Raw genomic sequence first — 24,130 nt, forward strand, 5'->3', positions numbered from 1 at the left:
GGGTCAGCTGGCTCTCACTCAGCCCCACCAGCCTTGGCTGCTCCTACCACTGGGGCCACTCACTTCATGCTGCACTGTCCCAGCTGGAGACTTTTTGCCTTGCCTCAAACTAGTTCCCGAAGCTTCTACCTACTGATCAGTCAGTCCTTCAGGAGCGTGGTTCAGGTCTCCTTCCAGCCAGGACAGCCTTATAGACATTGAAACTTATTCTTTCTTCTAAGTCTTTCTTCTTCAGATGGAACAGCTCCTTCCCCCCACCATTCAGTACCCAGCACTGAAGCAGGCAAGCATCCTTTGGGGTCCCAATCTGCCAGGGTGGAGCAGAGTGACATCCTTCCTCATTCTCAATGCCATACCTTTGTTAATGCATCCTGAGATTTGCATAAGTGTCTGGGAACTTCTGTGATGATTCATTATGAGCTTATGTCGGCTTAACCTGTGGTGTATTTTCCCTGCTGGCTTCTCTCCCCTACTTCATCATTCCACAGTTGGTTTGAAAGACCAAAATGTGGATAAATTTAGATTTATCTCTTGTTACATGGGTGTGCCTACTCCAGCTTTTGGATCCTTATTCTTGATATATTCGCTGCCCTTCTCAACATTTACTGAATGGTTTTAAACCATCTAAGTGGCTTTCAGTCATCCTTGGTCACTACCTGGTCCTTTCCCCCTAGAAAGCAGCTGCGGGGAAATTATAGCATTGAGTATTTGCTGACATTTTTATGAAGCATGAGCCCCATTCTTCGGGGGATCCAAACAGCGCTCCCCCCAAAATGAGAGCTCATGCTTTTCCTTTGCCTTCTTTCTTGTGTCTCTGTGGGAAAGATGGCCCTGTGGCCCCATCCAGCTGCACATGCAGGACTCTGCCAGGGTCTCAGGGTAGGGGAGAGGTGCTGGCAGAAATGACTTGTCAGTCTTCCTGGCAATTCGGGATTAGAACCTGCCTGTGTTTCCTGGGGCTGTTGCAACAAATTTCTGTAAACCTGGTGGCTTAAAGCAACAGAAATGTGTTCTCTGGCAGTTCTGAAGGTTAAGCCTAAAGGCCAGGTGTCAGCAGGGTAAGTTCCTTCTGGGGCTTCTGAGGAAGGGACTGTCCCAGGCCTGTGTCCAGCTGCTGCTGGTGGCTGACAGCCCTGGGTGGTCCCCGGCTTGTGGCAGTCATCACCCCATCCTCTCCCTCTGTCTTCACGTGGCCTTCTCCCCTGTGTCTCTGTCTCCTTTGTAAGGACACCAGTCATCAGATTTACAACCCACTCTATATCAACATAATTTCATCTGCAAAGACCCTATTTCCAAATAACATCCCATTTACAGGTACCGGGGACATGTTTTGGGGAGACCTATAGAATCCACATGGGAGGGACGGCCATTCGTTGTGATGAATAAAGTGTCTGCTCAGATGTTTTTGACAAAGTGGAACGTGAAGGACGTTTGGTTACAGATATACGTGCTAGCATGCATGTGGGCTCGAGGGAATCCCGAGGCCCACTGCACATTCTGTGGGCAGATCCAGGGTCCCTGGAGGGTCTGAGGGGCTCAGGATACCCGCCTCTGCTCTACTGAGGAGATAGGCCTGGCCTGGTTGTAAAAGGCCTTGAACCTGACTCCCAGAAGGTGAGGTCCTGAGTTCATTTCACCTCACCTCAAACAGATGAAAATCTGTAGTCCTCTCCACCATCCTGCCCCCTACCAGGGCTGGCCTGTCCTGGTTGGAACCTCAGACACGTTCCAGGTTGTTCCCTGGGATCACTTCCTGATCTCTCTCAGACACGTTCCAGATTGTTCCCTGGGATTACTTCCTGATCTCTAAAGAATTATATGGAATCAGCAGATTCTTCATGAAGTTACTTGATGTTTAAAATCGAGGCAGGTTTAGGGGCTCTTGTTTTATTTGTGAGCCAAACGTCCGCAAGAAATATTACTACAAAATCTCGGTATGGAAAGCTTGACCCAGTGGTTGGGTTTTTAGATAGTAATTTATGTGATAGAATTCCAGTTCCACCAGGGAATGTAGGTAGTCCTGTAGGAGTCCTTGGTAAGAACTCTGGTCTAGATTTCCTATTAAACACAGATTTTGATGACAGTTTCAAAGGTGTCTGTTACTTTTTCTGGACAGAGTTTCTTGGCCTGGGACATAATATCAGTGGGACTGGTAAGAAATGTGTGAGCCTGGAAGGGCACCGCATCAGACTCACGGCCACATGGTATGTGTGGCACATACGGCTGCATTGCTCTTTGGGGTCCAGGCAAATCTGATTTTGGCCTTTACCCGTCAGCCTCTAGGTTATACTGTGACCGGCCTGCAGTGATGGGTGTCGCGATGGACGGGTGATGTGGGACCCTGTAACAGGTGGATGTAATATCATTCTGGGTGATGTGCTTGGGTAGGCACGGATCTGGGGGGCGTGAACTCACCAGTCACTGAGCGTCACTAATGACGAGTCTGGAAACAGAGCCTTTTGAAGAATTTAATCAAACAGGCTGAGGTCTATAAAACTCTCCCATTCCAGGGTGTGTGTAGACTGTCTGTAGGCAGATCCCAGACATCTCCAGACTTCTCACAGGTGTCCTCTGTGGACACGGGCTGTGGATGGATTCTAAAGGGTCGTGTCAAAGGCCCTGTGTCAAATGTCTGAGGAGAAGCAGCTCTGGCCGCTGAGAAGCTACGCTTGTGTTATCAGTACGTCTGCATACCCTCCTGGTAGAGGGAGGGGCACGGGAGGAACATTTGCAGCTGGCCTGTGCCATGGGGGCCCTGTGGTTTTGCCCCCATGGGTGTGGCTGAGTGCCGGGGTCAGGCCGGAGCGTGGGGAGTAGTTGGCAGGACGGATGTGTACTCCTCAGACATTTGGTACAGAGTAAGATTCACTGACTTGCCTTCACTGGAATGAGTGAAGCCACATTGGAGAAGTTGGGGAAGTACAAAGTATCGCGTTAGCAGGAGAGAGAACGTGAGTCCTTGGAGCAAGGAGGCCACCCTGCGTCAGCCGCGTGTTCCCACAGGCAGGCCAAGGACAGTGCATGAGGGAAGGGTGCAGTGCGGAGGTCACATCGGAGTGGGCATCAGAAAGGCAACAGGCAGAAATGAAGAAAAACAAAAGATGAAGACTTACCCTCTCTGCAAGCAGAAAGCAGGAAAAGGCGTGGGAACTCACGACTCAGTTCTGTTAAAGAAAAGTTATTTGGTGACAGTGGCCTCACGGTACTGTCAGGCTGCAGTATACCGTCTTACCTGCTTTTATGGATGTTCAGAGTCCTCCAAACGAGATGATTGGAAAAGTGCCACCGTGGTAGGTCTGTGACCTGACTCCATCCGATACAATCGGATGCCATCTGTGTTTTCAAAAATATAAAATATGCAGGTATGTGCTTGAGTAGGGAACAGAAAATTTCTGGAAGGCTATTTCAGCAACTGATAATGAAGGTCACCTTTGGGGAGCAGGACTCCCAGTTAGGACCACCGGAGAAACTGGGCAGGAAGACTTTCCATGGGAGCTGCATTTATTATGTTGTTATAACTCATCTTGTCTTACTGTTTGTTTATGTGATGTAAGAAAAGAAATATTCCATGCTTAAAAAAAAAAACTATCTGTAATGCTGAAAGTCCAATAAAATATATTTGCAGAGGATTTATTGAAGGAAGGAAGGATAGAAAGAGAAAGAAAGAAAGTGAGCAGACCCTTATCCTGGTGCTTGTTCAAGGCTGGAAGGCAGACTTCATTCAGGACCATTGCACATGGTTCGGGACACAGCGTGGGGACAAAGACTGGCCTCAGCTCTGGGTACAGCAGGGAAAGGTGGGAACTTACAGCCAAGGAGGAGTGGGGGTTGAGGGGTTGGAAATTACTGAGAGGACACATCGGGGTAAGCGGGTCAGGGTTTTTACCAACCCGACCTAGCAGGATTCCGGCTGAAGGCAGGCTGAGGGGGTCAGACATCTCCTAGGGGAGGCGGCGGGGAGGGGGGACCAGGAACCCACCACATATGGAGGATAATCAGATATCAGAGGGTGGGGGATTCTGGCTAAACCGACCTAGCAGTATTCTTGCTGAAATTGGGCAATTCACGGAAATTGGGCAATTCACGGATGGATGTGGCCATCTATAAGGTGAGGCCTAGTTGGGAAGAAGATTTAGAGGCGCCCCAGTAAAGTTCGGTCAGGGAGTGGCAGCGCCAGTTCCTGTAGGAAGACATGACACATCCCTGTGGTGGGATCTGTGTGAACGAACCCATGGACAAACAAACAGGGTTACAGGTGACTGCATGCATATGCAGGGGGGGGGTTTATATTGTGTTAAAAAGTAGGTTCCTATCAATCTAGAAAGACACATCTCACAATTTTTTTTTTAATGTTTGAAATGTCTATGGAATGGGCAGGAATTTCACAAGGAACTGTAATGTTGTAAGAGCGACAGATGTTCTTGTTGCCTCAGATGGAGGAGAGAGAGATCGGAAGGAGCATAACATTTTCATGGCCTGTCTTCGCTCTTGACAGTTTCTAAGCTTACTGGGACAGGGAAAGCAGGGCTGCATGCTCAACAGGCTGCAAAGGATAAAGAAAGTACTGGTGGCTTGTCTGGGGCCAGTGTAGACGAGTCTGAGCCCAGGAGAGTCTGGGTGGCCCTGGCAGAGGTGGGAGGTATGAGAGGAGTTGGGAAAGTGGCCCATCCACAAGGGAAAAAGAGAAATGGCAGGGTCCTAATGAACAAGATGAGATCGTGTGATTGCATATTGATTGTCATTGTCACCCAAGGAGCGTGATTTCCCATTCCCGGGTGGTAAAAATATCCATTTATTTTATTCACAGGTTGTACTCCGACTATCTCTACTTCGCAAGTTCGAATAAATCTGCCGATGACTTCCATGAAAAAGTGACGGAAGCTCTGCAGCTGTTTGAAAATTGCATGCTCGATTATTCCTTGCGTGCCTGCGTCTACAACAACACACTCAACAATGCCATGCCTGTGCGTATCCTGGAAGCCCGGCTACCCTCAGAACAGGCGCCTTGGTGCTTATTATGCAGGCGGCATGGTGGATGGGATGGAAGCATAGAAACACAGAGAAGCATTTGAATGTGCAGATGCCTCTCCCCATGCCTCTGAGCGGTGCTAATGCACACACAAATATGCACGGACGTAAAAACTGAAAGGGATGGGCCCTTTCAGCTGGCACCAGGCTTTCTTCCCTGCTCATCTCCCCAGTACAACACTCTCTCCTCCCTCTGCAGGGAATGAGGGCACATTTAAGAAGATTACCATGTAGTGAGGCTCTGAAAACGCACCCTGCAATTAGGATTGGCAGACACAGGGACCCAGCTCTCAAATGGTCTTAAGCGTGTTCTCCAGTGGTGGATTGCTCTGGTGGTTTAACATATTGCCCACCAATGACTTCCAGTGTTTCTTCGGCAGGGCCTAAACAGAAAAATGTTTTCCCTTGATCTCTCTTTTCTTTTCTCTTTTTCGCTTTCCGGAATCTAGCTATACATTCTTGCCTTCTTTTATGCAAAAAAAGCTGCTGGTGGTGAATTCAGCACACTTTGGCTAAGGGTGGTTTTCTGCCGCACAGCTCCTGGGTTGTGTGCATGTCTTTGCAGTAGATTTGTGCAGCGGGAAAGCCTTCCACTGTAAAAGCCGGTGCTGCCTCTGTCCTGGGGTGTGGTTCACAAGTGGTGCTCTGTGGAGCGCATCATGTGGTAAGGCAGACAGATGTGCTGGAGGTGGAGGCTGGGAACCCCCTGGGCGTGGGGAGTTCAAGGTCAGAGAGTTTCACCCCCTCTTTTTTGTTATCAAGGCCATCCTCTCTGGAAGGCAGGGTACTACTTCTGGCAGGATGCACTGGGCCTTGAGTTGGATTGAGGCTCTCCTGCCAGAGTTTTTAGTTTGTCAGAGAAGCTGCAGACAAGGACACAGATCCGCACAGAATCTGGCCAGAATCTGGTAGGGTAGAGGAGTGGCCTGTGGAGCCAGACGATGCAGTTCCCAGCCTGGGTATTTACTAGCCATGTGACTCTGAACAGTTGTTGTAGCTTCTCTGAGACTCCATGGCTTCCTCATAAAACGGAGTTAATACCACTGCTTTATTGGGCTATTGTAAGGATCAGAGAGATAGTTCATTCACATGGAGGGGAGAAATAAATAATCCTTTTCTTCCAGCCATCGTAAAGTCATTGGTTGGGGCCCCGTAAATCAGACTGACAAAAGACAGTTTCACAAGAGGAAAAAACCCCAGAAATTTATTAACGTGTGTGTTGCAGATACACATGTCCCTGATGAGTAACTCAGAAAGATGGTTAGAACTCAGGCTTATATAACGTCTTAATAGGAGAAGAGTACATTTGTAGAGAGGTGACCAGACAAAGGGAAAGGACTTTGAGTTTCTAGAACAGCAAATTGTGGGAAGGCAAATAAATGTATGAGGGAACTAATGGCTGGTGAGGGTGAGTTTTACTGAGGTTTGTTATGTCAGGTCCTTGGTGCTGTCTTAAGGCTGACAAAGGTCTAGAGTTGTCTCCAGTGATAAACTTTGGTCCATCCTGGTGGAGAGGGGAGGAAGGGCACCCTTACAAATTTATGTACCGCTTGTAGGCCAACAGGGTGAGGGCAGAGAGCTTTTCTTATATCTGTGTTTTCAGTTGCCTTCAGCTCAAAATAATCCTTATACCAAAGTGGTATATTTTGGGGCAGCATATTCTGCCATCCTTCACGTGCATTCATTGTCTCGCTGTGTCTGTGCCTGGCACCTGGGCTGGTACTGCAGCTGTGGTAGGACAGGCATGTCCTTGGGTTCCGGTGCAGCCCCATCCCTAGTGGGCAAGTGACATAGAGGCTGGGGCAGGAGCTGTGGCCCCCAGCAGAGGCCACCTGGACACAGGGCAAGGGGGACTTCCTAGGAGAGGTAATGTTTGAGCTGAGCCTTAAAGGGTGAGTCATCCAGGGACATGGAGGTAGTGAGCTGTTCAGGTGAGGGGAACAGGATACACAAAGGCCCAGGGGTGGGCACGGAGGGCGTTTGCTACAGCTGCTATAGCACATGGTTTTGTGGGTGGTGGGGTGATGGCAAGAGGGAGGTATGAGCCTGCATCACCAAGGATCTGCTGTACCTTGGAAGTCTGGACTTCATCCTGAGGGAGATGAGTCCTCAGGGAGGGCTTAAGGAGAGGATAGTTATAGCAGTTTTGCATTTGAGAAAGATGCCCAGTATACGGGGCCCCGGGGGGTGGGAGGGTGGGTTGTCTCCCAGAGACAGGGAGTCTGGGGTGGGTGTGGGATGGGATTTCTGGAAGAGAACTGGTGGTGGAGCAGGATAGGAGAGAATGGAAGTTTCTAGAAATAATTAGAAGGAATAGTGGTAAGGATGTGCAGATGGATTAGATGAGGTGGCGGGATCAGAGGGGAAACCACGTGTTTTCTGGTTGGCGTGTCAAGTACCGTATTTGCTTCAAAATGGCTCTGGCTCTTAGCTGTTGCTTTTATTATGATTATTTATGACCGTGAGGGTCATCCATGCAGGGCCTGCTGGAGAGACATTTCCTGAAAATTCATTGATGTGGTGTGAAATGGGGACGGGCCTCACTCACAGCTGGGACTCAGTTCGTCCCCAAGGACATACACTGGGTGCCCATTCTGTGTTCAGCACTGTGCTCAGTTCTTTAAGAAACCCCAGCCAGGACGTGACCTGGAAGGGAGGGTGGGCATGAGGCAGGACAGGGAGAGTTGAGGTGACCCTTCCAGCTAGCGTGGTTCAGAGAAGGTGCTGGAACCATCCTCTCCCAGTGCTGCATAGCACGCTTGTCGAGAGATGAAATGGTTACTCAGAGACCAATAATTTGGACCAAAGAGAGGCCCAAAGGGGCTGCAGGGCCTGGCACAGCAAGGAGTGCAGTCACGGAGGCGAAGCCCCTAGTCCGGGTGGACTCTTGGTTTTATCGTACAACGCAAAGTATGCGGAAGCAAGGAGGGAGAGACAAGAAGGCCATCACATGGGGGGCCGCTGGGAGCTGTGTATGTGACTGTTGGCTCGGATCCTAGCGAGGCGTGAACTCGGGGGCTGTAGAGCTTGGGAGAACTGACCTCAGCAGGCCTCGCTATCTTATCCATCATCGCTGTTTTCAGCGCAGACTGATGGCGGGAAGAATTGACTTTTGCCACATGCACAGAGCTGTTGCCATTCATGCGTGTTCCTGTTCTTATCGCCTCTTTTACCCGCTGAGGTCTTGCTCTCCCACATCCCAGACTGTGTGAGTACTGAGTACTCTCTTCAGGGAATCACGCGTTAGACAGAGGGAGGCACAGGCGTGGGCTTTACTTCGGGCCTTCTACAAGCAAGCGCTTATGCTGGCTGGATTTGGGTGGGGAAGGCCAGGCACGTAGGGTGGAGCTCCTGACTGGGGGTGCGGCTTATTTCAGGGGCTTCACATTGTGTCTGTCTCATGGAGGAGTGAATGTCTGACGTAAGCGGGTTGTAGAGAGTGAACGTCCGTGGCACCGGGCACTTTGCGCCCCCCAGAACTTGCCGGGCCTCCAGCCCCTCGGCACCTTTGCCTGTGAGAGCAGGATGATGGGATCTGACCTTTGTTCACTCCCGACGCTGCACCAGGCACTGCCTTGAGCTCTTCTGGTGCATCACGTTCTGCCCTTCGCTCTGCCCTGAAATCCATGCCCATTTGACAGATGAGGACACTGAGGCCCACAGACATGAACTCTCCCACCCGGAGACTTAGAGCTGGTAACAGGCCTCGTGTTTGCCCCAGGTCCTGTGGCCTTTCAGACTCACGGCATTTCTACCTTAGCTGGCTGGCTCCTAAAAGCAAAGGTCCAAACTGGCTTTTTTTCATTTAATCTCAGGTTTTGCTGAGGATGACGAGCTGGTGGCTTAGCAGACACCTCTGGTCAGAGAGAGATGCCCAGGGGCAGGACGGGTAGACTGGACAGGGGCTGGCAGGCATCACAGATCGCAGATTGGCCGTTACTCTTCAGCCCCTGGCCAGCTCCTGGGGGAAGAGCCAGGCAGTCAGGAGCAACGGGGAACCCTCCTTTCGGGGGTGAATCTTCAATTCTCGGATGGGGGAAGCAGATTTCCCTCCAGCTGTGAATCCCAGCTCAACCACAGCACAGGGAGGGCGATCTTTTTCAAACACAGGTGGACCTTGGTGCTACCCTCCCTGCAGACGTTCACGGCCTTCCTGTGGCACCGGAAGGTACCAGCCAGCCCGGCCTCCTCCTCCACCTCCTCCCGGCCGCCCCTCCACACCACTGTGCTGCAGCCACATGCTCTCCTGTCAGGTCCTCAGGCCAGCCTCTTTCCTCAGAGCCAGGGTTTGCAAAGCGTTTCCCTGGACCAGCAGCATCAGCATCCCCTGGAAATTTGTCACAAATACAAACTATCAGGCTGAGCCGCAGACCCCAGAATCGAGCACCTTGGGGGTGGACCCATCAATCTATCTCACAGCCCTCCAGGCCGATCTATTGTCCCCTTAGGTTGGAGAAAGGGGTTCTAGCGCCTCTTCCCACTTCCTCTCCCAGGGACACACTTCTGGGTGTGGCAGGGCTTCTTATTCTCCGGGTCTTGCTTTCATATGACCCCTGTTCTCTGTCCCCACCCTGCTTGTTTCCCTGTAGCATGGGCCACAGCCGGTGGTTCCAGGTGTTGGTTTCTTCAGCAACTTAGCTCTGTGTACCCCCTGAGGCTCCAGGAGGCCAGGGGCCATGTCGGTTACATAGCAGCACGTCTCCATTGGCTAGTGGGGCACCTGGCATGCTGCATGCCCTTGGTTATTTGCAGAATGAGTGAATGAATGAATAAGGAGTTTTTGACACTAGCGGATAGCAGATGGGCTGGGTGGGGAGTTCCGCCTGAAGCCCCGATCGGGAATGGAGATGCTCGGCATGGCGCCTGTCTGGGAAGAGCCCTGTACCCACCCCTCCTTGGCTCTGTCTCTGTGTGGGGGAAAAGCCCCAGTGGCGGGGACCTGGCACCAACTCCTCCTGCTGGTGGGCCTCCCAGCTGACCCTGGGGCCGGCCCTCACCTCTCCCTGGGCTTCCCTTTCTCCATCAAGAGTTGGCTGGGGCCGATCACTGCAAAGGCTTCTCAGTTCTGATGTTTTGTAATTTTAAATCTATCAGACACTTCCCCTAAATACCGTATTTATCTTCATTCCATTTTGATTCTCTGACCTCTGCGGGGGAAAGACAAAGAAGAACAATTCTGAGGGGGCCCGTCCTCGGTGTGTCTTAATGGTGCCCGGTTGTGGTAATGACGCTGCACGCACCAGAAAGTGTCACTCGGGGCGGCCAGAGCTTTCATGGAGTGGGCCAGAAGAGGGGGTGTTCAGGGGACCGGGGAGCCTGTAGCTGTGAGAGCCAGCCCACCTCCCTTCCGCTGCAGAGCCCCCCTCCCCCGCCGGGGCCATCGCTGCCTCTGAGGGAAGAGCTTGCTGCAGGAGGGCCTCAGCCAGCAGGTCGTCGTCCTCCTGGGAGCGGCGGTGGGGGCCCTGCCCACGATGGGCACAAGCGGGCTTGCAGAGAAAGTCTGTCACCTGTAGCCAGGTCAGGAATGGGTTCCCGCATCCTGTCGCAAACCCCAGCTTCCTTCATTCTAGAAAGCTCAAGTCCCAAAGGCAGGTTCTCTGGAAGAGATGGCTCTCGTGAGGCTGGTCCTCCGGGATAGGGGCTGGCATGAGCCTGACAGAACCGACGTGCTCTGTGAGGCTGAGGGCTCAAGAAGACCTTCTCATAATGGTTTGTCCTGTGTTACAGGGTTTCGGAGGCTGGCACGTACTCCTTTTCTCGGTGGCTTTGGCCCAGCCTGAGGTCGTCTTTATGGGTTGGCGCACAAGGAAGCAACAACCTGGGGGCTGGCGGCAGCTAATGAATTTTGGAGACAGCTTATCCCCTCTCACTGTTTTTCTCCCTCCGCGTCCTCCCACATGATTAGAAAAATAATGAAATGGGAAAAGAATAGCGGGAGAGCAAAGTGGGAGTGCGGCCGGCCTCGTGCGGCAGGGATGACAGAGGAGCCCCAGCCCTCAGCTTAAGGAGCCGAGGCTCGGAGGGGGCGCCTGGGGGCTGAGCACACACCAGACCAAAAGCTTTCCACACGGGGACAGTGGGTGGGCTGGGCGTGGGGACGGCATGGCCAGGCCACCAGTGGGGACAGTTTACGCTGGTGGCAGCTGAGGGCTGGCTGCTCAGAGACTGGACAGGAGCACCAGTGAGGAGGCCGTGATGGCAGGGTGTGACCAGAGGGGCTGGCATGAAGCGGGGCCGAGGCAGCAGATGGAAACGTTGGGGAAGGTCGCTGAGGCAGAGCTGCAGACAGGAAGTGGAGCAGAGTCCCCAAGACTTGGGGAGGGCGGGGAGCAGGAGTAGGAGCGCAGGAGAAGGGGCCTCAGGGCGGAAGGGGAGAGGGCTGTTCTCCTGAAGTTTTGAAGAGCTTAGCAGCAACTGGGAAGTTAGTGGGAAGGTGCCAAGACCACTCTCACTTCTGACACGTTTGTAAGTCGGGGGTCCCCAAAACCACTTCTGGGTTTCAGTAAGTCACTGGAAGGAATCACGGGGCACACCGAAGACTGTGGTACTCGTGGCTACAGTTTACAGCAGGGAAGGGGTACCCGTTAAAACCCACGCAGGGGAGAAGCACACGACCCGCACCAAGCCTTGGCAACCAGGGAAGCCAGCCAAACCTTGATGGTCAGACTGTTTCCTGGAGCTCAGTCGCATACCACCTTTACTGTCCAGCCCCTGCTGCAGGTCAGACTGATCCTGCGTCCCCCAAAGCCCCCGTCGTAACTCATGCTATTTACTGTCGGGGGGCCTGGTGCCCCAGGCGAGCAAAGATGCTTATCAGGCAGGACATCCTAGGTGACCTAGAGGTCACCTCCCAGGAGGCGAGGACAGGGGCCAGACTTCCCTTTGGATAAGGTTAATTCTTCAGTGTGCAATCTTGCCAGTTGGGTGTGAGAGAAGGCACAGCAGGACGGGGATCCCAGACACGCAGTGGCCGCATAGAGCACTGCTGCGTTTGGGTGTCCACACAGCCGCCTGGTCACGGGTGTTCGGGTGGCCCCGGGCACTCGGCGGCTCACTCTGCTGGCCTGTGCCCCAGGCGGTTTTCNCAGCCGTTGTGGGCTGGGTGTAGGAGCAGAGACGGCCAGGTCACTGTGCAAAGAATGTTTGCACTGTCCATGCGTGCGTTCTCGGCCTCTTCCTTCACCTGAGTCTTTGCCCCGAAACGTGTCACGCCGCTATCTACAGGGTCATCGTGAGGATTCAGTGTGACCCTGAGTAGGAACCTTTTGTGTGGGGAGCTTGAAACCGTCCGTGAGGACTCAAGAACGCGTGGCTTTTAAAATCCATCCTTCGCAGGCAGTCCTTTGCTTGGATAGCTCTTCTGGTGTCGGCTCGTCCGCGCCGTAATGCTTCGGGGAAAGTGTTGGGGGAGTGGCTCCCGAAGTGACGCCCGCTTCTTCCTTCGTTCTAGGTGAGGCTGCAGGTCGGGCTGTATGCTGTGTACCTTCTGGACTGGCTCACTGTCTTTAACAAAGAACAGTTCCTCATTCTTCGCCTGGAAGACCACGCATCCAACGTCAAATACACCATGCACAGGGTCTTCCAGTTTCTCAACCTCGGTAGGAACGTCATGCGGGAGACCGTGGAGCTGGCTTGGGCTCCGTGGACCCCGGCTGGCCGTGGTGCTCTCTGAGTCATGCGCAGACTCTGTGCGCTGGGCCGGGCCGGGCCAAGCTGGGCAGCTAGTTCAGTAACCCTCCGTCAAGTGCAGGGCCTGGTGCCGGGGTGGTGAGGGGTTCATTATCCGGAGCTTTCAGTCCAGCAGAGGGAGACGGGAAGGGCACAGCTCAAGTAACCAAGTAACTGGTAGAATGATATGGGGGAAGGGTAGTACCCTCGCAGCAGGTTCGTACACATGACTTGGGGTCCCAGCTGCTGAAGGATGGAATGGAAGGCTTCATGGAAGGAATGGTCCGTGAGCTGAGCCTTAAGGATGAAGTGAGAGGTCAGTGTGTGGCTGGGACAGTCCTGCGGAAGCCACAAGGCTTGAAAGAGGGAATGGACAGGTCATTGCATCATCCCAGGTTTTGGGGGACCCCTGGAGTTGGGGCTACATGGCTGAACAGCACGTCTAGGAAGGTCCGCTGCTCCCCGCCATGGCAATGGCCGGTGGGGGTGGGTATGTGGGCACGGAGGACTGCCCATGTGGATGGACGCCCACGGACTGCTTAAAAGTCTAGAGCAGAGCTCATATCCCTTCCCAGGACACCTCCCGAGGCCCTGTCTAATGATCTGGCCTGGGAATTTTGTTGATGGAATATTTCTTGAAGTATGTTCACCTACCACTGGCCTTGGAACCCTTTTGTCACGGGTGAGCTGGTGACATGAGGCAGTGTGATTACTTTTCCCTTTGAAGGCCCAGAACCATTTTTCTTTGTTTTGGCCACTGGTAGATTCTGTTGCATTGATGAGCTTGGCTTCAGCCCCTGACAGGAAGGCCTGTGCTGTTCCTTCTATCACACACATCCCAGGGACACTGGAATAGGGTTTTCCGTGTAAAGGCTCAGGACTTCGGCCAAATTCCGAGGGCCTAAGCAGTGATCTGGTTGGTTAAGCCAGTGAGAGGCCTGTGGTCCAGAGGGCTGGGGATGGCGGTGGCTGGCTTGTTCCCGGGCCTGTCTCCCCACAGATCCCCTTGCTGCAGGTGGAGTTTCAGCTCATGGGGTCTCTGGGCACAGGTGGCCTCCCCCAGCCCCATCTCCACCATACTAGCACAATACACAAGGTGAAATAGGGCCCAGCCACAGGCCCTTTGCATCAGCAGCCTGAAGCAGAAATGACACCAGCAGAATTCGGTCAGGCTGGTCAGCAGGAAAATCTGAGCACATGGACCGTGCCAGGCAGGTTAGATAGTTATCCAGGGACAGGCTGACGGCCACGAGAGCTGGCCCTTTGTGGCTATGTGGCCACGAAAGCAGGAGGTGAGGCTGGGTGAGGCTGCATCCCCCAGTTCCCGCCGCACTTCCAGGGGCAGGTGTGCAACCCCAGGCCAGGAGTCCCTGCTCTTTCATGTGGGCACTTCCGCTTTCCACCCTCAGCAGCTCCAGGATGGGTCCAGCTGAGGAATTTTCATCTCCCAACACTTCAGGGGCACTCCTGTCTCAGCACGAAGCATGGCTGGGATTTTCAAAGTTCCTTCCTGCTGTGCCTCCGGCCTCATGGGAGTTTTTCTCTGTGTTCCAGGGCCCTTAGGTGAGAAACAAGAGACCCTAATGACAAAGAGCCCTGCGTCCAATACGCGGCGTCCCGAGGACCGGAACCTGGGGCCCATGTGGCCAGTCACCCAGAGGATCCTGCAGGACTTCTACGGGCCCTTCAACACCAGGCTGGCGCAGGTGCTCGCCGACGAGGCATTCGCCTGGAGGAAGACCTGAGGGCCGAGCTCCCGCGGCAGGTTCCACTGTGCCACCACGGAAGAGTCTCTTTGGGGTGGGGGGGGCCCTTTTACTCACAGCGTGGAGAAGACCCTGAGATTCTTCTTCCCCTCCCTAGGCACGTGTTTAGTATAAGCATTTGTGGTGTGAAATGACCTGGCAACTGACCCTTCTCAGAGCTCCTCCCTCCAAGGCCATCGGGAACTCCACCTGGGAAACCGTTCCCTCCTGCACTGGAGCTACCGGGCTGAGGGGGTGAGGCGGGCGGCGCTGGGCGGGGGCCGTGGGGGAGGTGCGGCTGGGGTGCTGATGCTGGGATCTGATCAAGCACGCCAAGGTCACGCCACCACGCTGGAGGTCATGTCACCATGTCAGAGGTCACGTCACCATGCTGGAGGTCATGTCACCACATTGGAGGTCACGCCACCATGCCAGAGGTCACACCCCACGCCGGAGGTCATGTCACCATGCCAAAGGTCACGTCACCACGCTGGAGGTCATGTCACCACACTGGAGGTCACGCCACCATGCTGGAGGTCACGTCACCACGCCGGAGGTCACGCCACCACGCTGGAAGTCACATCACCACGCTGGAGGTCAAGTCACTGTGCGAAAGGTCACGCCACCATGCTGGAGGTCATGCCCCCATGCTAGAGGTCACACCACCACTCTAGAGGTCATGCCACCACGGTAGAGGTCACACCACCATGCTAGAGGTCACGTCACCATGCTGGAGGTCATACCCTGATGCTAGAGGTTCGTCACCATGCCGGAGGTCACGTCACAGCACTGCCGGAGCTTGCGCTTCCATTCAGTTCTGAAACACGTTCAGGTCAATACCTTTATTTGGGCAGAGAATGGAGGCTCTTTCCTTTTTCTCCCTTTACTCCAAAGCCCACCCTGTATTCTCTTCAGATGTAAACCCTGTTCACTTCACTTTCACGGGAGAGAAGAGAGAAAAAACTGTCGATTTTTTGTGGCACATTCGTTTCTCGGATCATCTCCCATTCTGCCCTTGCGTTACTTACGTTTAACTAGAAAATGAATGTTTAAAACCACTTTCTGCATTTTGTTAGCCATAGCTCTCTTTTCTGCCTCTTTACATGTTTCTTCCAGAGTTTATTCCGTTTATAATCAGAATACAAATTCAGTTTATAATTGGAAGGGAAGTTTTTGCTGTTAATGCCAGACTGAGCAACTTCCAGGAATTGAACTCTTCGTGGGAAATCTGGGTATCTTGGACCCTCCTCTTGCACTCAAGGTCACCAGCAGGCCTGGAGGGTGTTTCAAGTTGTAGTTTTGGCCACAGACACACTCTGTTGCTCTGCCTTCCTCTGGGAATGAGCTCGCTATGCACGTTCTCCACCACGTGCGGCTGGAGGCCCCTACTATGTTCCCAGACTACAAGATGCTTGCATTCTGTTTCAGAAACAGTGCGTGAGCTGTACGTGGGCCGAGCCCGGTATGCTGGGACTCTTAATGGAACTTTCTGGGCCACTTGGCAGCTTGGTTTACCAATGGATGGACTAAAGGTCTCGTCATTTCTTGGAAGTGATGGGGAGAGATTGAAGAGGACACTGGAACCCACTTGGCACGCAGCCCCAGGTGGGACCTCAATGAAGCTTTGCCCTGGAGTGTTTTCAAGGGAAGCTTCCTGCGAACCAGAGCTCTCTGGTCAAGGTCCCATAACGCCAGAGTGAGAGAGTGCAGGTGCCTTCGTGTCCAGCCATCGCTCGCAGACATGCGGATTTGCTCAGCCGTCCAGCCGAGCCACCGCAATCTTTCTGCCGTCAGGAGTGGGATGTGCAGCCCGTTTGAAGGCATGCAGAGGGCGGTCAGAACTGGACGGCCGAGCCATTTCTGCTCCTGAAGGGGCTGTGTGTCCTGAAGACCCACTTTGTGGGACAATCCCCCCTGTCCCTTTCCCTCACAGGCCGCACGCGGAGCGGGGCGCGTGGGGGAATCTGGCCTTGGCACGGTGGGGGGCGGGGGGCGGGGTGCTATCACTTAGGCGTGCGTGTGTATTTATTTGCAGTAGACGGTGTGTGTGCGCGCGTGTGGGCACCGTTCCTGAGTGCGCTCCCTTCTAGTTCTGTGGCTGTTGGGGCGCCTCCGCTCTGGACACCACCTTCTCATGGATTAATTTCTCTGCCGACGGACTTGGAATTTCCAGTACACGTTTCGCTATCTACTCCAACCACAGCGACAGCAAAGGACTTTGCCTACACACTCCCGTGCATGTGAATAACATGTGGTGTGATTCTGCTTCTTACAGAAGTATTACCGGAGCTATTATTTCCAATATTATTTGGTTTATTCTACAAATCTTTTTATATACGCGGGCCCAGCCCTTCGTGCCGGTCCGTGCCGTCCAGACAGTTTCTGTCAAGGGGCCTTTCTCTGGAGGGCGTACGTGTCGCCTCTGCTTTCTCGCGTCCAGGCCCGGTTCTCCTTGACAGCCCCGGGCGGTGGCCCTCGAGCCTGTCATCCAAAACCAAAGTGAAAGCATTTCTCATGACCTGGTATTGAAGTGACTTTGTGTCCCCAAAGCTGTGTATTGGACTATATTCAGTTGTACACCCTTAGTAGTGGAGGTGTGTCCAGTGAGCCAGAGTTACGCTGTACTTTTATTCATATTTAACATTAAATGTGGACCCCTGTGACTCGTCCCAGGAGTGCATGCCGTTCCTCGCCCACCCGAGCCCCCGTGGTGGGTTCTCCGTGGCGTCTGCCGCCCACAGAGGAGTCAGAAATCGTCCGGGGTCTCACGTGCGGGCTCCCCGCACACACTGGGTGAGGGGGCCTCCTGCATACGGTCACGGGAGAGAGAAGAGCACAGAAAGAAGGCTCTGACGTGACCAGTGACTCCCCACGAGCGGCCTGCTGTGGGTGTGCGTCCGGGTGCCAGGGCCCTCCCGGACCCCAGACGGGCCTCACGTGGACGTCAGGCATGTGCGTGTGAAGGTGGGGTGACTGACCACAGGCCCCGCTCCTCCCAGAGGCTGCTGTCAGCATGGCTGCTGCCCTCATTCCCGGGGCCTGGCCGCAGGGACAGTGAGTTGGAGACTCCTGCTATCACCGGTGTGTGTCACTGTCACTAGGCACTCGGGGTGCCCTGGCTGCACTGGGATAGAAAAGATGGGATTGTCTCAAGTTTGGATTTCTGGAGCCCTGGGCTATCCTGGTTGCAGTGTGGCCCATGGGTGGGTCCCCTAATTCTGGAAAGACCCCCTGGAGAGTCTCTCTCCCAGCACCGCCCCCCATAGTGGTGTGTTGTGTGAAGGGGACCAGTGAGTCTAGACCTGGAAAGAGGAGGACCCCATCTCTTGATGAGGGAGCCAGAAACAGCTTGGCTCAGCAGAGAAAATAGGCCCGAGAGGAGAAGGGGGGGGGGTGGGACACGAGGGGCAGGATGGACGGGTGAGTCTGGAAGGTTGATTGATTCCCTGTCCCGGGAGCCTTTCCGGAAACCCTCTCCGTGTGTGGACACTCACCCCTACTCGGGAACCAGCTAACGTGTTGATACAGATCGTCTGGGTCTTAATGTAAGCCTCCCTTGGAATGCCCTCTTCCCAAACGCCCCTATCTGGGAACTGAAGCAAAGACGGTGCTCTGGAGGAATTTCTGGCCTCAGCCAGCAGGAGAGGGAGCGAGGTCGCGGTGTGGGCGGGTGTTTTCCTGTTGCTCCAGAAATCTCACCCTGTGGGTAGCCACTCTGCTTGTGGGCGAGGCAGATCCTGTTAAGACTCGTAGGAAGAATCACCTTCCCAGAACCTCCCCGGGCCAGGCTCCTGCCGAGCCGCAGGGAGAGGGCAGGCCCGTGGGCGGGACCCCAGCAGCCCGAGCACCAGTGGCCCTGGGGAACTGGATTAGTATCCCTCGGCTGTTGGAACACATTGTGCCAAACTTAGTGCCTTAAAACAACACAAGTTGATGGTCTGGCAGTGGTGGAGATCTGAAATCCAAAATCAGTCTTGTGGGGCTAAGGCCCAGGTGTGGGCTCTGTTCCTTCTGGAAATGCTAGGGGAGAATCTGCTTCGCTGGCTTTTCCAGCCTCCAGAGGCCTCCCCTTTCCAACGTTGGGGGCCCCTGAGCCCGTCCTCAGTGTAGCATCTTCGAATCTCCCTCTGTGGTCACGTCACCCTTCTCGCGACTGTCCCCCTCGCTTCCCTCGGAAGGACTCTGGTGATGACTCTGGGCCCAGTGGGATAATGCAGGATCTTCTCCCCAGCTCAGGGTCACATCTGTAAAGGCCTTTTTGCCATATAAGGTGACTAATTTACGGGCTCCAGGGATTAGGGTATGGACATCTTCGGGGGTGACTGTTCGGCTGCGCATAGGAGGGTGGCCCAGCGAGCCAGTCAGGCAGTCAACGGAGTCGTGCCCCTGGCTTGTCCCTTGCCGCTGTCCCCCATGGGGCCCAAGCAGATCTGAGTGGGCAGGCGGCTGCCCAGCAGAGCACCAGGCTTCCCGGCGTGTCCGTCCCGAGATGGTACGTCTTCCTGTGCGGCAGGATCTTGTGGTTGGGGTAAGCGGGGCAGGGGTGGGCCAGGCAGGGTCAAAGACCCACTTTTCCCCCAAAGTCACATTGCAAGTCATTTTTTTGTGTGTTTCTCCAAGTGAGCCCAGGGGCACTCTGGCCCCAGATAGAACTATTTCTCCCTCTTGGGGTGGAAGTGATTTCTGAGTCTTACACAGGTTTTGTTTTGTTTTGTTTTTTTCTTTAAAGTCACTTTCTCGGTTCCCTAGGAGACCCGCATCAGCCACGTGGGCAGTCTTGAGTTTCTGAACTTCAGCTGTTTCTGAGTTAGTCATGCTGTAAGGGGAACAGCTTCTGAAAGCTACAAAAATAGTTTGCATGGTTTCTGGTCCCTGAGAGAGCCTGGGGGGCCGTGACCTCCACGGGTTCACGCTCCAGAGGCGGCATGGGGCCACTGACCTCCAAACTCTCTCTCCTTGGCCATGCCTCCCACCCCAAGCTGGACTCGAGTCCACGACCTCTGTCACAGCTCCTGAAGCCTCTGTCCCCGGCCCTCCCACCCTGCCTTCACTGTGGCACTTAGGGCTAGGCAAGGAGCCAGACTTCTCCCTTCCATGGCAGGCAGCATTTGCTGGCTGCCCTGGGGTGGGGTGTGGAGGAGAATATGAAAGGGGCCCCCCTCTCCCACAGTGGGGGGTTCCTTACTTGGGGCACAGCATGGGGATAGCAGGGCGGCCACTGGGGCTCCTGCAGCTTTCTGGAATGCGTCTCGCTCTGCCTGCTCTGAAAGGCCCTTTCAGGTAGCCTCCAGAAGCAGGTAGGTCTATTTGAGGCTGACTCCTGGGCCTCCCTGAGTCAAATGGCTTTCCCCAGGCCATGTGGTGACGTGAGAGTGGGGACCCAGTGGAGCAGAGAAAAGCAGGTCTGACCTACACCCACCAAAGTCTGCCCCCAAAGAGGGACAGTATGGAAGGAGGACAAGCCCAGGGGCTGAAGCCAGATGGGCTGGGTTCAAGGCCTGGGTTCCCCAGGGTAGGGCCTGAGATGCACCCACCCCATCACCTTGGGGACACCACTGGCCCTTCCCCCATCCACAGGTGTGGGGGCCTCATGAGTGGGTGTGAGAGTTAATAAGACAATGGTACACAAAAGTGCAAACAGGCTCAGAGAGGCACATGCCTCCCTGAGGTCACACAGTTCTGATTCCCAGACACAGCAGAATGGCAACTCTTGGGAACTCGTTGACCCTCGGGGTGGGGGGGGGCAGCTATGTCCTAGAGATGGCAAACAAGTCCCTAGTGCGTGAGCCTCTGATACGTAAACCAGCCAATCCTAGCCCCCTCCTCCAGATCACCTGTTTTATGGGTCACCCCAGGGCCAGGTGCCAGACAGCCAGGACAGCCCTTAGCCTGGACCCCGGCCAAGTCGCTCAAACCGGCCGGTCCCAACCAGGCTTAGCCTGAACACCTCTGCACCCACTTCTTCCCTGCAAACCATGATAGAGGCTCTCGCCTCCTGTCCTGCCCTGGTTGTCCCCCAATGGCCCTGCGTGGCACGGCGCGCCCCCTCCTCTTGGGAGCTGTAACAAACTGTGTGTTCAGTGGCACGTGTCTCCTGGCCTGGGGGCCTCACTCTGAATAGTAATAAAGCCTACATGTAGGGGCACCTGGGGCGCATGGTTGGTTGAACATCCGACCTGGTTTCGGCTCAGGTGATGATCTCAGGGTCACGGGATTGGGCCAGAGTCTGCTCAAGTTTCTCTCTCCCTCTCCCTCTGCCCCTCCCTGGGCTCTCTCTCTCTCTCAAGAAAAGAAATAAATCTTTTTTAAAAAACCACCTACGTGTAAAAACATCCCACCACCAATGGTGGGAGCCCCGCCTGCTCTCCCCACTGCAGCTCTTTCCCTCCAATCTGCAGCCAAGGTAACCTTTTTTTAAAATATCCCTCCAACCATGTCCCTCTCTGCCTGGAAACCTTCCTCAACCTCCCAGCTCATTTAGGATAAAATTCGGAGCCCTGCCAATGCCCCCGAGGCCCTCCCTGCCCTGCCCTGCTGACTAACCCCTGAGCCCCCAGCCACCCCCACTCACCCGGCCTCCCTCCGGTCCAGCGCTGACCTCGCTGCTATCCCTCATGCAGGCCAAGCCCTGCCCTGCACCCCATGCCCTCGCTGTGCCCTGCCCGGGGCACGCCCTTCCAGGCCTTGGCAAGGCTGGCGACTTCGCCTCCTGGAAATCGGTGGTGGGAGGGGAAGGGCTGGCTGGGTGGGGTCCGCGTTCTGGCAGCGTCTGGAACTATGGGATTAATCCCGCAAGCTGGATCAGTGGGAAATCCTACTGAACCATATAAACATTTTTAAACATTTCGTTTTTACTTACAGTATTTAAAGGGCATTCATTTGTCTTTAGTAAAAGGGCCAGAGCCTTTCCTGCCCACGTGAGTGTGCGGACAGGACCCGGACCGCGCCCCGCAGAACCAGCGTCGTGATGAGTCGGTGCTGGTTTCGGGTTTGGGCTCCCCGAGGGGCGCCCAGTTCCCACTGGGAGTCAGCTGCCAGGTAGGCTGAAGGCAGAGTCCTTCCTCACTTACGTGGTTGTTCTGCACTTGTCTCCCTCGTCTGTGCTAGGACTTCCTCGAAACTTCCGGGCTGGTGTGCAGAGAGCAGCCCATGTTTTGCTCTCGCACGTGGTTAGCCCACAGCTGTGCTTCCCCAGGGGTCCGGGTGCCGGGGACCCTCGAAATCCTTTCGGGAGACCCACCTGTCCGACCTGGTGTCGTGATCCTACCAAGATGTCATTTGCCCTCACGTGCTCACAGTCCTTCTCGAACGTCCGAGTGACGATGTCTGCAGCCCGGCCTCTCCCACGGCGGATGCTCGAGCAGGCCCGGGCTTTACAAATCCCTCTGCGGTCCAATGCGGTAAATAGTGACGGCCGGAAACGACACCCCAGACTGTCTTCGGGATCTTCGATAATTCTTAAGAGTGTAAAGGAGTCTTAATCAAACGCAGCTGGGAAACTGCTGCTTTGTCTGTTTAATGAAATCCTGCCTTTCTGAGGTCAGGCCCAGGTGACAGGGGACGGATTTGGGAGCGAACACGACTGATGGGGGGTAAACAAAACCTACTGGAGGGCACTTGGCAGAATGGCCGGGAGCACCGAGTGGGGGAGAGACTCAGAGACAGACGTCTGTCCGCTGGGAGGGCCAGATTGATCTCAGTGCTGAGAGTAATCACATGCTGAGCGCCAGCTGTTTACCGAGCACATGCTGAGCACCAGGCCCCTGGGATCCTCACCTCCACCCCAGAAGGGAGGTCCTGTCAGAGTCTGGCCTACCATTATACGGATGGGGGACAGAGGTAGAGAGGGGCCAAGTCAGGAGTCCCAGAGTGTCCAGCGACGAAGCAGCAGAGGTGGTCCTTGGTCGCAGGTCCACTGGTCTCCAGGACCCAAGTCTCCACCTGCCCACCTCAGTTCTGAGTCCCTGAACTTGGAGTTTCCAAAGAGGTGAGTGGAGAGGGCAGAGCCTCTGGTGGGGGGGGGGGGTCACATTGCCTTCTGGAGTCTGGGCTGAGAGGCCGATGCAGGCCCTGGGGCTGGGGTCAGGCCCAGGGGGCACCTTCAAGGTCATTTCCTTGTGGAAACAGTGAACGGATCCAGACAACAGCCCCACCTTCTCTCTACCCCCCCCCGCCGGTGCCCAGCCTTGCTGGGGACACCGAGGCAGAGACTCAACCCTGGCCTCCTGCCCCCACTTCTCGCATCCCCTTCTGTGTCCGGCATCCCCCTGGACAGCAGGTAGCAGAGCTGAGCGTCCTGCCTGGCCTCCAGAGGAGCCCCTGACCTCTCGGGAGGGTGAGCAGGTGGGCCTGCCCGCTCCATGGGCCCCCCTCCAGTCTGAGGCTTTCTCTGGGCCCTGGAATCCTGGGCTGTTGCAGTAGCCAGCTCTGAGGTTAGGAAGAGGCCCCCCGTGGCCGGCAGTAGCTCCTTCCGCTGTGAGTTCGAGTCATGACTGAGGAATGGGGAGTGGCGGCCTTCCTCCTCAGGGCTGGCCTCCAGAGCTCGGAGGGGCAGCCAGACATCTCAAGTTAGGCCCCACAGTCGCCATAGAGACCATTTGTTTACTCCTACCTCCAAATGAGATAATCTGGAGAACTGCCATTTTCTGTACTTTCAACATAATGGAATTCAAGAAAATTCCAAAGCCAAGCCAACCCCGAATTCTAAAGACAAAGACCTAGGCAGCCCGCATAGACCTCAGGATGTGGGCAAACTTCTCTGTCCAGCCTCTAATCTCCACCTTCCCCTAAGAGCATGTATCTCACTGGCTCTCACTGGTGCTCCTCCCCCCGCCCCATCTTTGCCCAAGCTGTTACCCCACCAACAGTGCCCCCCTCCCCACTGCTCAGCTGAGCCAGTGTCTTACACCACCCTAAGGACAATTTCCAAGTGTCACCTCTTCTTCCATGATGGCCTCCTGGATTCCACCCTCCCTCCCACCTGCATGAGGAGGTCTCCCCCTTACTAGTCCCTCTCCCACCTAGTGTGGTGTTCAGGACTTTCTACCCGACTCTGGTCATTTGTGTGTTCCTACTCCCATCCAGACAGCAAAGCCTGGGGACCCCTACCCCCCTCCCATAACCAGCAGTGGAGTGAGGGAGGCAGCAGGTGCCTGGAGAGAAAACCGAACCGGGAGCTGGACGATACTGGGCAAGCAGCTTAACTTCTCTGAGCCTCAGTTTCCCCAGCTGCTGACCAGGGTCGGGGCCTGAAGGATTTCAGGGGCCTTTCAGATCTGCTAATCTTTTTATTGCTTTTTAAACACCTGCCTCTCTCCCCACGACACTTAACTTCCTGAGATGTTTTGCAGGGACAATGTGTGGGGAGGAGGTGGGGAAACGGGTTAGTGAGGGTGGGGGCTGGCAACCTGCTCCCCAACCTTCTGGGGTTCTGGGGACAGCTCACCTGGGGGAGCAGGAGGCAGTGAAACGCAGCCCCACGCTGTCCCCGTGTGGCCATTGAGGGCACTGCAGCCAGGATGCCTGTTTCAGCCAACCTTTGGGAGAATTGCCCTGGCGACGTCCATCACCCCTCTGGACCCCCACTGTCTTCCCACTGACCCCTTACCTAGGCCAGAGAGCTCTCAGGAACCAAGAGTAACCCCAGTAACAGGGCGTCCAAGGGTAGAAGGACTCAAGATCTCAGTCCA

General features: G+C 54.9%; 1 protein-coding gene across 8 annotated transcripts in view; it reads left to right on the top strand.

The window, feature by feature from the left end:
- Window positions 1–17,104, top strand: part of CHST15 (carbohydrate sulfotransferase 15) — a 91,535-nt gene extending 74,431 nt beyond the window's left edge. For all 8 annotated transcript variants that reach the window (XM_040624659.1, XM_040624657.1, XM_040624660.1 and 5 more), the window contains 3 exons: window positions 4,808–4,964; window positions 12,479–12,626; window positions 14,251–17,104. In XM_040624659.1, the coding sequence (XP_040480593.1) occupies window positions 4,808–4,964; window positions 12,479–12,626; window positions 14,251–14,441 (496 nt within the window). In that variant the 3' untranslated portion in view covers window positions 14,442–17,104. The remainder of the gene's footprint in view (window positions 1–4,807; window positions 4,965–12,478; window positions 12,627–14,250) is intronic.
- Window positions 17,105–24,130: the final 7,026 nt, after the last annotated feature.

Source organism: Ursus maritimus, unplaced genomic scaffold, assembly GCF_017311325.1.
Source record: "Ursus maritimus isolate PB19 unplaced genomic scaffold, ASM1731132v1 scaffold_7, whole genome shotgun sequence".
In the NCBI taxonomy this organism is placed as follows: Eukaryota; Metazoa; Chordata; class Mammalia; order Carnivora; family Ursidae; genus Ursus; species Ursus maritimus.